Here is a 13,512-nt window from a genome sequence, read left to right as displayed (position 1 = left end):
GGTCTTAATGAATCTAACAAGGATCTTTCGTCACATTTTTTCGAATATCTCTGAAGATACATATTTTACATGGATTGATGAAACTTGAGCTAGTTGTTTAACTAACAAAAAGTATAAATTCTATGAACTGGTATATGTATAAATAAGTCAACCAATGATAAAAGGTATTTTTTTATTTAAAATAATCCCTAATACAATTCTTAGCCATCAAAAGTGAAAAAAAATTAAGGAACATGCAATTAATTCGTGTAGCATTTGCGCTTTTATTATATTCCATAAAACATAATTTAAACACGCATACTGAGTATATCGCATGTCCGCAGGCCTTGCTACGCAACTTCTAGATTATTAAAATATTGCAGAATTAAATGTTTCGGTTATATTAATTATGTCTTCTACATAATTATGTGTTGCAATATGTGAAATAGCACAGAACACGTTCGCGATATGCGTTTTATAGTTTCCTAAGAATTTTCGTCACCCTTAACTAAGGTGAAACAAAGAAATTTATTTTCATATTTAGAGTAGGTACACATATTTAACATTATTGCAAGGAGATAATATTGAATACAGGATTTTAAAAGGAACTACGACGTTCAAGATATTTTATTACATGAATCGTTCAAATGGTTATCTTAGATGAAAAAACCACGGAGTCCTATTAAATTAGAGGGTGGAAATTGGAGATAGGGGTGAAAATGCACCCATTTCAGTTTTTTAATTCTAGCTCGAAAACGAAGCAAAACTTCGGTATGGTTCATTGGAAAAATTTTGTAGAGAATTGAATTTCCCATAGAAATAGCTTATTTAAAAAATTTAAATGGAAAATTTTATGCAAAAAGAATCGTTAATAAACAATTTGAAAAAAAGCAAAATTCGATTTTCTGATTTTTTTTTACCTTTTTGCCTCTAGTTTTTTTTTAGGTAAAGATAGGTATAGGCATTGCTTCATAGAAAAAACAGTAGAGAAAATTTTCTTCAAAACAAGAGGTTGTAAAATATTTTTGGATGAAAATTGACTGATATATGGCCGCTCAAACTTTTTCGATTTTCGTCGCGTTTAGCCTTATACGTTTTAATTCCCTTTTTTTGTAAAAAAGGAAGGAAATAAGACGTTCAAGGATTTTCATCACATGTCTTGTTCGAAGGATAATTAAAAGTTAAAAAACTGCGGAATGCTTTAAATTAGAGGGTTGAAATTGAAATTAGGGGTGAAAAAGCACTTTTGCAGTTTTCTAAATATAGCACGAAAACGAAGCAAAATTTCGGTATAGTTCATAGGAAAAATTTTGTAGAGAATTGAATTTCTCATTGAAATGGCTTGTTTAAAAAATGTAAAAGGAAAATTTTAAGCAAAAAATCGTTAATAAACAATTTTAAAGAAAGCAAAAAGTAAGATTTTTTGATTTTTTTTACTTTTTTAATAAAATAATTTGATAAAAACTTGAGAATTTAAGTACAATAGAGTTTATTAATAATGTATATACAGTGTGTCCACGGATGGAGTTAACAAGAGGAGAAACTCTTTTGTTTTTGACTTTATCGAAAAATGTCACTCTTTATAAAAAGTTTTACCTCTCGAAAAAATGAGACTGTCATACAAACATCTCAGATTAGATATACAGGGTACTTATAAATTAAAATAACGCGAAAATACTCAAGAGAGAAGTACCATTATTTATTATTTTGCACAACATTTTTATGAAATAAATTTGTTTATAACCTCAAATAATGTCCTAATACAAATTTCAAAATAAAAATTTCAATTCTCTCTATATACTCTATATGTATAGCTACAGCTACTAAACGAAGCTGTTCCTGTTATGACTCAGATTTCAGTTCAGTTCAATGTAATGCTTTTCCTTTGTTACAATGGAATTTTGGGGGAATTACACCTATACCTAAAACTACAATAATTAAGTCCTTCTAAGTAAACGCGTTAGAACAGTGTCATTTTTAATTGCTACTTAATACAACAATAAGGCATCGCCATGGGCGTCAGAGCTTTATACTTATAATTACCATTATTTGAACCGCCCAATAGAGCAGAACAGTTGTATTTGTTCATCTTCAGACAATTATTTAAAAACAATAAGATATTCAAGGCCGGTTCTTTAAATCCCACACAAGTAAAAAACCAGATACTAATTGCGTATATAAGATAAAATCCTTATCTGTAGATCCGACAGTATCATCAAAAAAGTCGTAGTGTTAAAATGTTTGCTTGTGTTCTGCTTCTATCCCGTCTACTATCACTCGTCTTCACAGCGCCAATCCACGTGGAACCAGTTAGAGTCCACTCCGTGGTATCTCGTTACGCCACCAAAGTAGTTATGCCTGCCAGGCAAGTTGCCTACGCTGTGCCCGTCGGTACAAAAACCGTTGTTGAACCCGTCGTTACCAAAACTGTAACTACCCCAGTGTTCGTCAAGACGGTTGTTGTACCCGTGACGAACTCTCCAACGTACCACAGCCCCGGAAATGGCCATACAGTGATCGCCCATTCGGACGGGAATGTGTACACCCTCTACGGTCACACAGACGATAGTGTTTACGCTGAAGGCAACACGCGGAGGGTTTATGGCGATGCTGGGACGAAAGTGTATGTTATTTACTCGTACGGTAGTGATGGACGCCCAATTTACACAGCAGAGGATGGCCAGGGACATACTGTCTATGCGGTTAGAGATAAACATGGACACATTGTTTACAGACTGAGAAGTGAGGGACCTAATTTTTATACAACGCCCGATGGTCATGTACATATTGCTCCTGCTCCTGGAAACGTGCATGGACACCCTGTTCAAACCTTTGACGATGGCCACGGTCATACTATTTATATATCCCGGGATGACCAAGGACGTACTACAATCTATAGACCTCCTGCTTCTACACATGGGGGAAACAGTGTTACTGTATATACAGTTGCAGGAAACCAAGGTCATCCTATTATTGTACCTGAGACTGGTCATGGTGACCAAGGTCATCATATTATTGTACCTGAGACTGGTCATGGTGTCTCACCTGAACATGGGCAGGGTCCAACTGTGTACACAGTTGGGGACGATCAAGTCAGAACTACTGTGTATACATCAGGACCTAATCCCAGTGCTTCACCAAGCGGACAGGAACACGCAGTGTATAAAATTGAAACCGCTCAAGGACGTACAGTTTATTCTACTGTAGATGGACATGTATATACTGTTATCGCACCAGAAGGAGGGCAACATACTGTTCATTCTACCGAAGATGCTAATGTACGCACTATTTATATATCTGGTGGACGTGGACCTGGAATTTCTACATCTGGGGGAGGTCACAGTCACACAATATATACAGTCAGCAACGGACATTCTATCCCGACGCCCAGCGATGGCGATGGTCATACCGTACATACCATATTAGTTCCCCAAGATGACCTTGGACATACAGCACCAGTTCCTGATGACGGTCATAGTCATACCGTACATACAGTTCCTATTCCTCATGATGGTGATGGACATACGGTATATACAGTTCCTGCTCCTCATAAGGATCATACTGACCACGATGGCCACGGACATACCGTACATACAGAGCCTGAAGAACACATTCCCATTCCTAAAGATAATCAAGGCCCCACCATCCACACTTCTGATGACGGTCAATCAAAGACCGATACAGTCCCTAATGATGATCAGGGACCTACCCTGTCTACATCTGGAAATAGTGATTCGGAAACCGACCAGGGTCCTACAATATCCATTGATATAAATTCAAATGCGGAAGCGGGTGGGGGTACGGTCATAACGGCAGATGTAGATACGAGTGTGAGTACTGACAGTGAAAGTGGGGGTAGCAGCAACGATGTTCCTGAAGATGATGGCGACAAACAAGATGTTCCTTCAGATGGTGACAACCATAAACACGACGTTCCCAAAAACGATGAAGGGGACCATCATGAACATGATGTTCACAAGGATGGTGAGGGGGAAAGTCATGAACACGACGTTCACCAAGATGGTGAGGGGGACCATCATGACCATGATGTTCACAAGGATGGTAAAGGGGACCATCATGAACATGACGTTCACAAAGCTGGTGATGGGGACCATCATGAACATAATGTTCAGAAGGATGGTGAGGGGAAAAGTCATGAACATGACGTTCACAAAGATGGTAAAGGGGACCATCATGACCATGATGTTCACAAAGATGGTAAAGGGGACCATCATGACCATGATGTTCACAAAGATGGTAAAGGGGACCATCATGACCATGATGTTCACAAAGATGGTAAAGGGGACCATCATGACCATGATGTTCACAAAGATGGTAAAGGGGACCATCATGACCATGATGTTCACAAAGATGGTAAAGGGGACCATCATGACCATGATGTTCACAAAGATGGTAAAGGGGACCATCATGACCATGATGTTCACAAAGATGGTAAAGGGGACCATCATGACCATGATGTTCACAAAGATGGTAAAGGGGACCATCATGACCATGATGTTCACAAAGATGGTAAAGGGGACCATCATGAACATGACGTCCACATTCACGAAGGGGTAGACAAGGATGCAGATGCGAATGGGAATCATAATGAAAAAGGCCATAAGGGTGATAGCGAGACTAATCATAAAGATAAAGATGGAGGGAGGCACGGTCACGACGTCCATAAACATAAGCATGGGCATGATTTCCACAAACATGGACATGATATTCATAAACATGGGCATGGCGGACATAAACATGGACATGAATATGGACACGACCACGGACATCGCGATCATGATCACGGATTTGATTTCTTTTGGCACAAACCAATGTTCGACCACATAGGTGGTCATGGGCATGAAAAATTCATTCCTGTTCACATCCACGGACCCGATTGTGATCATCACCGGTAGTCCATGAATGACTTTTAAACTTCAACTTATTGTGATTCCCTAACTTATTTATTTCCAGATGCATTACAGAAATGTGAATGAATTAAATTCTTGTAAAATATTCTGTATTAACTGTGATTGCTGACTGTTTGTCTATTATTTTGTATGTTGAGACTGAAAGAATTAATTAAAATCATTTTTCGTATATCTTGGTGTCATATTACATGTTCCATTTTATAAATAGCTTCTCCTTAGCCCTAACACATACAAACAAACACAAATAATCAAACGACAATGAATAATTTAATTGTCGTAAATTATAATTGATAAATATAATTGATACAAATGATTATAAACACATACTATTTATGAACACATTTTGCTGTTTATTAAAATTTTTAGAATTGTGTGGTATACAGGGTGGACCCGAGGTAATGGGCCAAAATTCATGGGTAAATTCCTGAAGCAAAATTATTGCGATTTAGCCGAACTTACCTTAATCCAAAAGTTGATCATTAAAGAGATACAGAGTGTTAAATGTAAAATATTATTTTAGTTTATTTATAATTGATACAAATGATTATAAACACATATTATTTATGAACACATTTTGCTGTCTATTAAAATTTTTAGAATTGTGTGGTATACAGGGTGGTCCCGAGGTAATGGGCCAAAATTCATGGGTAGATTCCCGAAGCAAAAATATTGCGATTTAACCGAACTTACCTTAATCCAAAGTTGATCGTTAAAGAGATACAGAGTGTTAAATGTAAAATATTATTTTAGTTTATTTATAATTGATACAAATGATTATAAACACATATTATTTATGAATACATTTTGCTGTTTATTAAAATTTTTAGAATTGTGTGGTATACAGGGTGGACCCGAGTTAATGGGCCAAAATTCATGGGTAAATTCCTGAAGCAAAATTATTGCGATTTAGCCGAACTTACCTTAAACCCAAATTTGATCATTAAAGAGATACAGAGTGTTAAATGTAAAATATTATTTTAGTTTATTTCCATTTATCTCTTAATAAAAGCACATATCTACACAAAATTTTGGGGTTTGGGGTTCTTTGGATAGAGGAAATGAAATTTGTTCACATTTTGGTTATAGTTCATAGAGGGCGCTAGCTGCTGTAGACTGAAGGTGTTGGAAACGACATAACTTTTTTGTACTTAAAGGTATCTCATCTTTGGTATCAAATTCTTATTTTCCAACTTTTTTTACACAAAAAAGGTAGACTTTATGAAAGTACCTGTCTCGCACCGTTTCCTAGATATTTGGCTTTGAAACTTCCAATGCTAATAGTTGAAATAATTAAAATAATTTAGAAATGTCAAAAACTAGGGTTTATTTAGAATTAAAAATTGTAATGCAAAGTAAAATAGTAAACTTTAGTAAAAAATATGTCTTTTTGACAATATTTGCTCAAAATGTTCACCTCTAACTTACATACTAACAACTAACAATACATTTATCAACACGTTTATTAAAAGATTGTCTTATTTTAAAGTATAAATCCTTAATGCGAAATGACTTTGCAGCATTTAAAACCTGCTACTGAAGTTCTTCTCAAGTGTTTATAGTTTCTCCATAAACAACTGATTTCATGTAACTCCAAAAACGAAAACCTCGGCATTCTATGCTCACATTTATGTATACGAGTATACAATTGAATTTGTAAGCTAAGATGTAATTTTAATTAGATACGAATAATACTTAATAGAAATTAGCATACAAATGACAGCAATAAGAGAAGTGGAAGACGTGAATTATTTGATTTTCGTCCAAATCCTACTTAAGAAACTTTATCGCTAAATTAATAATACCTGTAGGTACTTAATTGTAATTTAATGCAACAGCGTTGGAAGCTTCAAAGCCAAATATCTCGAAAACGGTGCGAGATAGCTACTCTAATAAAGTATACCTTTTTTATGTAAAAAAAGTTAAAAAATAAGAATTTGTTACCAAAGATGAGATACCTTAAAGTACAAAAAAGTTATGTCTTTATGAACCCCTCTATGAACTTTAACCAAAATGTGAACAGATTTCAATTCCTCTACTCAAAGAACTCCAATCCCCAAAATTTTGAGAGGATATTTGCATTTGTTAAGGAATAAATTAAAAAAAAAAACTGAAATAATATTTTACATTTAACACCCTGTATCTTTTTAACTATCAACTTTTGGACTAAGGTAAGTTCGGCTAAATCGCAATATTTTTACTTAGGGAATCTACCCATGAATTTTGGTCCATTACCTCGGGACCACCCTGTATATACAACCACTAAATTTATTCTCAGGCAAAAACAACCAACTGAAGCGAACTAATACATTTTTTTACTACATCATTGCCTATGAAAACGGTCAGGTATACTGGGCTGAATGAAACCCATGTAGTTTGTTCTGATACCATGAATAAATTAACCATTGAAGAGGATTTCACAGTAATGACATTGAGTTGATAAATTTGTTGCAGGAAATTGAATATTGGATTGCAAAGTGACGAAGCAGTAAATTTAATGTGAAATATGTGTACCTATGTAGTAGCAAGACCTTGGCAATGGAAAATGAAATATGCCAATATATTACCGCCTAATTAGGAAATGTTACTTAATTTTTTACTACTTAACTGTAGTTAATTGCCTTAAATGAATTGATATTAGACTCATTAATAGTATTTAATAAATTCATTATACACTTGTATTAGAAATTATTTGCTAATAGATTTAGGTATCTTGTCCTCTACTGTAAATGTCATTAACAAAATTAGAAAAAATACCTAAAAAATTGTGCAATATTAATTTTCGTGAGGTAATAGAGAACCTATAAAATATATATTCACTCCATACAAAAAAAGTGAAGCAAAAGCACTCTTATTTTCAACTAATTCAATTTTAAATTTTCTGGAACCAGGAATCGTTTATGAAATTAGTGTTTCCTACAAACTAGCTTATATCCGTTAATATTATTAAATGAAACGAAAAAAACCTTACCTATAACCAGATTCCTATTGTAGTAAGTAAAACTGAATAGTAGACTACTAAGTAAGTTTAGTAGAATTGGCTTAATTCCACGGAATATTGGAACACCCTGTATGCGTATGATATTAATTCCTGTACATGCCACACATCTCAATTTGTCAGTATTTTTAGGTAGCTATAAATGAGTTTCATTTAAAATTAGTAAACGAGTAGAAAAACACATATGTACATGTACAATATTCCCGACCAACATTGCTACATTTCTGGTAGACATATCAAGGCTGAGGAAACAATTCCTCTCTGAAAGCGATATTGCAGCCAGCGTTAACCTCGCCATTCTTCACCCATCGCGATGTATTTCCTTCTACTACATTGGCATCAATATAAAAGAAGGCCGAAGATGTCTAATCATCAGTTATACCGAAGCAGCACAGACCTCTTGAAAATGTTCAGATTGGTGGTGTTGTTCACCGTAGTTGCCCTAGCCCTGGGCAAACCTGGTTTCCTCCACGGAGGTTTGGGGTATTCAGCAATCGCTGCTCCCGTAGTAGCTGCTCCTATCGCAGTGCCCGCCGCTGTTAGCCACTCTTACAGGTAACTAAAACAGTTGGAAGACTGTTTAGTTTTAATTATTCGACGATTCGTAAAATCACAATAAAAAATTAATACGTGCAGTTTCCATTGTTTTGCGCAATTTTATACAGTATGTGTTTAGTATATATGTAGCATTATTTTGAATTTATTGTTTTCCTTGTTTATTTGAGGAACTATTCGAAATCTTTTCTACTTACTCCTACTTCACTCGGTATAAAATCAGTCTTAAAATGTATTCAGTATAAATGTATTCAGTTTAAATGTATTCGGTATAAATGTATTCAGTAAAAAATCGGTTAAAATTTTGATTTCTGCTATGAATTTATTTCAATTGAAAAAGTCTTTCACCTCAAATATATTAAGGTACAGGGTCCGTTCCTGTAAATTGTTATGATAATTATACACTCAAAAAAAATGTTTTCTAAGGGCTCTTTCAGAAATATAAAACTATATTTATAGAAACTTTATTTATATATTTCACTAAATCAGATATAAACAGAAGACTTAAAAACCTTTAAAAACTAGTTTTTATAATGTTACGGAATGCTCAAGGGGATAAGGTTCATCCATTTTTTACATATTCTCGGTTACATACAAATTAAAATAGAATTCCGAGAAGTTTCTAGCTCAAACCGTTTTAGAAAATGTTATTTTGTTCCACATTTATGTTATATCTTCATAGGCGTTGACTTTTGTATATAGGTTAGTTGACTTAATTCCCTACCTTTAGGGACACTCTGTATAATCAAATTTCCAATGCAACGTTTCGTTTTTCTTTTAGCAACCATCATCAATTTACTTTTCTTAAATAATTTAGACAGACCGACATTTTCATTATATTTCTTATTACTTCTAAAGTTTCTGTAACTTATAACAGACTTAAATGGTATATATTTATTTATTTACTTACTTTTTGCAGGGCGGATATAATCAGCAAACCCATAGTAGCAGTTCCTTTAGTTCACAAGACAATCGTAGCTGCCCCTGTCGCTTACGCTGCCTCGCCTGTCGTTGCTTATTCTGGACATCCGTGGTAATATTAAGATTTCGGAAACTGTTATGTGGATAATTAATAAAAATAAAAAAACTGTTCGTACGAATGTGCCTTATTAAAATTACCGTCTGAAATATATATTAAAAAACAGTGTTAAAAAAATTAAAAACTACAAAACATTTTTTACATTACAAATAGATGAGTCTTCGAAACGTTAACGACTTGGCATGTATCACAGTGCTAATAAATAATTGTGTAAGATATTCGTGGTTAGACAAAATGGACCCCTTCACTGTTCCTTTTGGAACTATTTATCAAAGGAATATCAATGCATAATTTATAGGTTAACAAGGTTCATGGTGGTCTACCAACAAATTATGGTTTTAGTGCTAACACAAAGGAATTTAAAAAATTTGCTTCTGTCTAAACTATTAGCACAAATTCACCACACTTTACATTACACTTAAATTTTAATAACTAATACATAGTATTTACCTAATTAAAATAAGTTCCACCGTATTTCGTGACATAATTAATAATCTTTGGCATATCAGTACGTCTTTGTTTTTATGATGTTGTTGAATTTAATAATTATTATTATGAATGTGTAGTAAGTTCGAGTGTTTATTACATTAAGCAATTGCATTACTATTTTCGTGCACGTGGGAAACATATAAAACTACTACTAGCTTCTAGTTTTATCTCTGGAAAAGTAATGAACATTTACTTATTGTACATTGTACATATGTGTATATTAATTATTTGTAGTATGCTTTAAAATATGAAAGCATATTTGAATTTTCTTAAACTACTCTTTTCTATCTACTCGTGCTTACTTAAAAATGGACGTTCCATTGATGTTAACACCTTACAGTTTCTGATAAATTTTATTGAATTACCTACGAATTGACCTAAATGTTAACTAACAAAAAGTATTTATTTGTTGTTAACACTCTGTAATTTAAAAGATTCCAAAATTTCATATTTATTTATTGAAATGTATTCTAACTTTAAAGTATAAGTTGACGCAATATGTACTCGTATTAAGTATTAACCATTATTGTTCCTTTTTAAGATGGCATTGGTGCTAAAGAAATTATATAAAGGATATTTTTTCCTGTTTGATGAATTATCAGGTGAGTTATTTAGATGTTTATGTGCGAAATAAAGAAGCAACTTTAGATAATCTGGTCGTTAATAATTACAGAGCCACACACATTTTTTTCATACACTTTTTAACAGAATATGATACACCTTCAATTATGACCCGCTGAAGATGATGACGTTGAAAAAACAGGCATGTGCACTTTAATTTTAAAATATCCCCATAACATATATTTCTTAATTTTTATTAACTTTTTTCTCCTCCTGTTTCAGATCCAAGAGCAAGGGAATATGTCTTAGGGTCATCCCCAATTGTGCCAATAATTTTTATAGCAAGTTATTTATACTTTATATATGTGGCGGGTCCTAAATTCATGGCGAACAGAAAACCATTTCGACTGAAATCCGTTCTTATAATTTATAATTTATCTCAAGTCATTGCAAATTTAATCTTACTATATGTGGTAAGTGATGGTAATACAACCAGACTACAAGCCTACCGAAAATGTTCAAGGGGTCGTTTGACTCAGCATGAATTACTGAAAAATCAATACTACCACATATAACAATAACTTTAGAAACTATGCCGTCAATTCTTGTTGGTACAGGTGAGTACACAGGTAAGCTAAACCTGTCCAAATTAATTTTCCTATAGTAAGCACATGTTTCATGAAAAATGTACGGCATGGCCAAAAATGTCATTACGTACAAATAGAGGGTTGCACCTTGTATTCCCAACCCCTGTATCAGCAAGTACAGCGTCACCAAAATCCGGGCCAAAATTTTCAGAAAATCAAAAATGTTCCTGGCTTTCGGTATTGCTACTTTTGTACGGCATTAGGTCGAGGTTCATTGGTTTTTTTGTACAACCTATATACTTTAGAATTGCCGACCCCCCCCCCCCCCCCCCCCCNAGAAATGCCGTACAAAAATGTTTTGCCGAAAACCATCCCCCCCTTGGTGGACAGGTTTAGCTTACTTGTGTACTCACCTTTACCAACAAGAATTGACGACGGCATAGTTTCTAAAGTTATTGTTATATGTGGTAGTATTGTTTTATAAGTAATTCATGCTGGGTCAAACGACCCCTTGAAAATTTCCGAAGGGCTTGTAGTCTAAACTCCTTAAAAACACTCAGCGGCATCAATAAAATAATAATTATGGTTGTTACTTAATAGACACTTTTGGAGTCTTATTCTTCACCCGAATTCTAACTATAAGATACAATAATTTTGATATTAGTATCTGCCACCGTGTGTGTTAATCGACCTATTATTTATAACATTAATATTTTTAAAACATTTTTAGGCTATGCAAGATGTGTTCCGAATGAACTTACGATGTAATCTCGTAGACTATTCCCAGTCACCCGAAGCGAAACGAGTTTTGGGGTTGGCCCATAACTTTCATCTTCTAAAAATATTCGACTTAACAGATACGGTAAGTTTGATGTACAGGATGTGTCCTCCGTCTGATATTCTTCTTTATCCCGGTTATCATTAGTTCTAGAAAAATATGTTTAACATGTGTTCTCAATCAGCTGCCCGATACTCAAATTCCCTATTTTAAATGGAACATCCTGTATTGTACTATAGCATGCGATGTCTATTTACGAGGGTAAGGCAAATATAAACGAAACGGCACATCCGATGGTAACCTTGATCTTGAGCTGAAGGTCAAAGTTCAAGGTTATGTCAAGGTCAAGTCGGTTTTTTTTAAATGTCGACCCTCCTTTTCAACCGCCGGAACTGGAAAGAGCAAAATTCTGTATCCGAATGTGACAGTGACCTCAAGGTCAAAGGTCAAGGTCAGTTCAAGGTCAAATGTTGATTTTTACTGTAATCTTTTATTTTTAACTACGGAATGAGAGAAAGTGACACTCTTTGAGTAGATACCCGATGGTACTCCTTTTGTTATATTGTTATTTTTTAGTTGTCTCTCAAAAAAGAAGTTATCTTAAGCAATAATATAGTCTGATTTGATACTTTACTCTCTAAAAATTTCCATAATGAATCACATAACTTTTCACTTTTTATAGGTTTTCATGGTCCTCAAGAAAAATACAAGACAGATTACTTTCCTTCACGTTTACCATCACTGTGGTATGATATTAGCTACTTTTATAACATTGAAATTCTTCCCAGGAGGTGAAATAGTGTGGACAGGTGTTTTTAATGTTATTGTTCACTCGATCATGTACCTTTACTATCTACTAGCATCCATAGACAGTCAATGGAAGAAAAACTTGTTATTCAAGAAGTTTCTTACGCAGATACAGCTGGTAAGCTCTCTTCGCGTCGAGCATAACTCAAACAGTACCTATTCTTTGTTTGTGGCTTCAAAATTTAATATAAAAATTGTTTATTCCAATTTATAAGAAAATATTCAGAATAACAGAAGTGAATTAGGGAAACCCTTACAGTTTGCGAAAAAACAGTCTTATGCAATTTTTTCTCCGACCGACCATTATTGGCGGCTAGTGATAAAAATTAAATTGGTCATATTTTGATAATGATTCGGATCCTTTATTGCAAGACAAAAAAAGTTACGCCTCAAACAAATAATTAGGGACTTATTCTAGATTTATGAAAACCTAATTGCATTTTTTCCCTCAGATACAATTCGTAGCAAACATAGTAATGTACGGAAGACTGTTTTTTATAAGTTGTCCTTTCCCAAGTATAGCATCATACTTGTACGTTCCTCAAAATATTTTTATGTTGGCTCTATTTGGGGATTTCTACATAAAAACTTACATACTCAGCAACTCTGGAAGAAAAGAAGTAACAGTTAACTAAAGAAGTACTTTAAATCTATATAACCTAATTGTATACAATTTAGTAACTGCTTATTTTAATGCATGTGTGTATGTGTACTAATTTGAAGAATGTAATGAAATTTATGTTCTTGTTTATCCCACAAAAAGTTTTTTTTAAATAAATATTTTGACTTTC

At 34.0% G+C, this 13,512-nt stretch overlaps 2 protein-coding genes across 2 annotated transcripts; both read left to right on the top strand.

The window, feature by feature from the left end:
- The first annotated feature begins 8,215 nt into the window (after positions 1 to 8,215).
- On the top strand, positions 8,216 to 9,556 carry LOC108913270. Its single transcript, XM_018718797.1, has 2 exons — positions 8,216 to 8,460; positions 9,380 to 9,556. The coding sequence occupies exons 1-2, from the start codon at positions 8,219 to 8,221 to the stop codon at positions 9,495 to 9,497; spliced, it is 360 nt and encodes a 119-aa protein (XP_018574313.1). The 5' UTR covers positions 8,216 to 8,218; the 3' UTR covers positions 9,498 to 9,556.
- A 942-nt stretch (positions 9,557 to 10,498) lies between these two features.
- LOC108913264 (elongation of very long chain fatty acids protein AAEL008004-like) lies at positions 10,499 to 13,512 on the top strand. Its single transcript, XM_018718791.1, has 5 exons — positions 10,499 to 10,590; positions 10,832 to 11,022; positions 11,867 to 11,998; positions 12,597 to 12,839; positions 13,174 to 13,512. The coding sequence occupies exons 1-5, from the start codon at positions 10,530 to 10,532 to the stop codon at positions 13,354 to 13,356; spliced, it is 810 nt and encodes a 269-aa protein (XP_018574307.1). The 5' UTR covers positions 10,499 to 10,529; the 3' UTR covers positions 13,357 to 13,512.

Source organism: Anoplophora glabripennis, unplaced genomic scaffold, assembly GCF_000390285.2.
Source record: "Anoplophora glabripennis isolate ALB-LARVAE unplaced genomic scaffold, Agla_2.0 scaffold333, whole genome shotgun sequence".
NCBI lineage: Eukaryota > Metazoa > Arthropoda > Insecta > Coleoptera > Cerambycidae > Anoplophora > Anoplophora glabripennis.
This window is presented reverse-complemented; position numbering and strand designations above follow the sequence as displayed.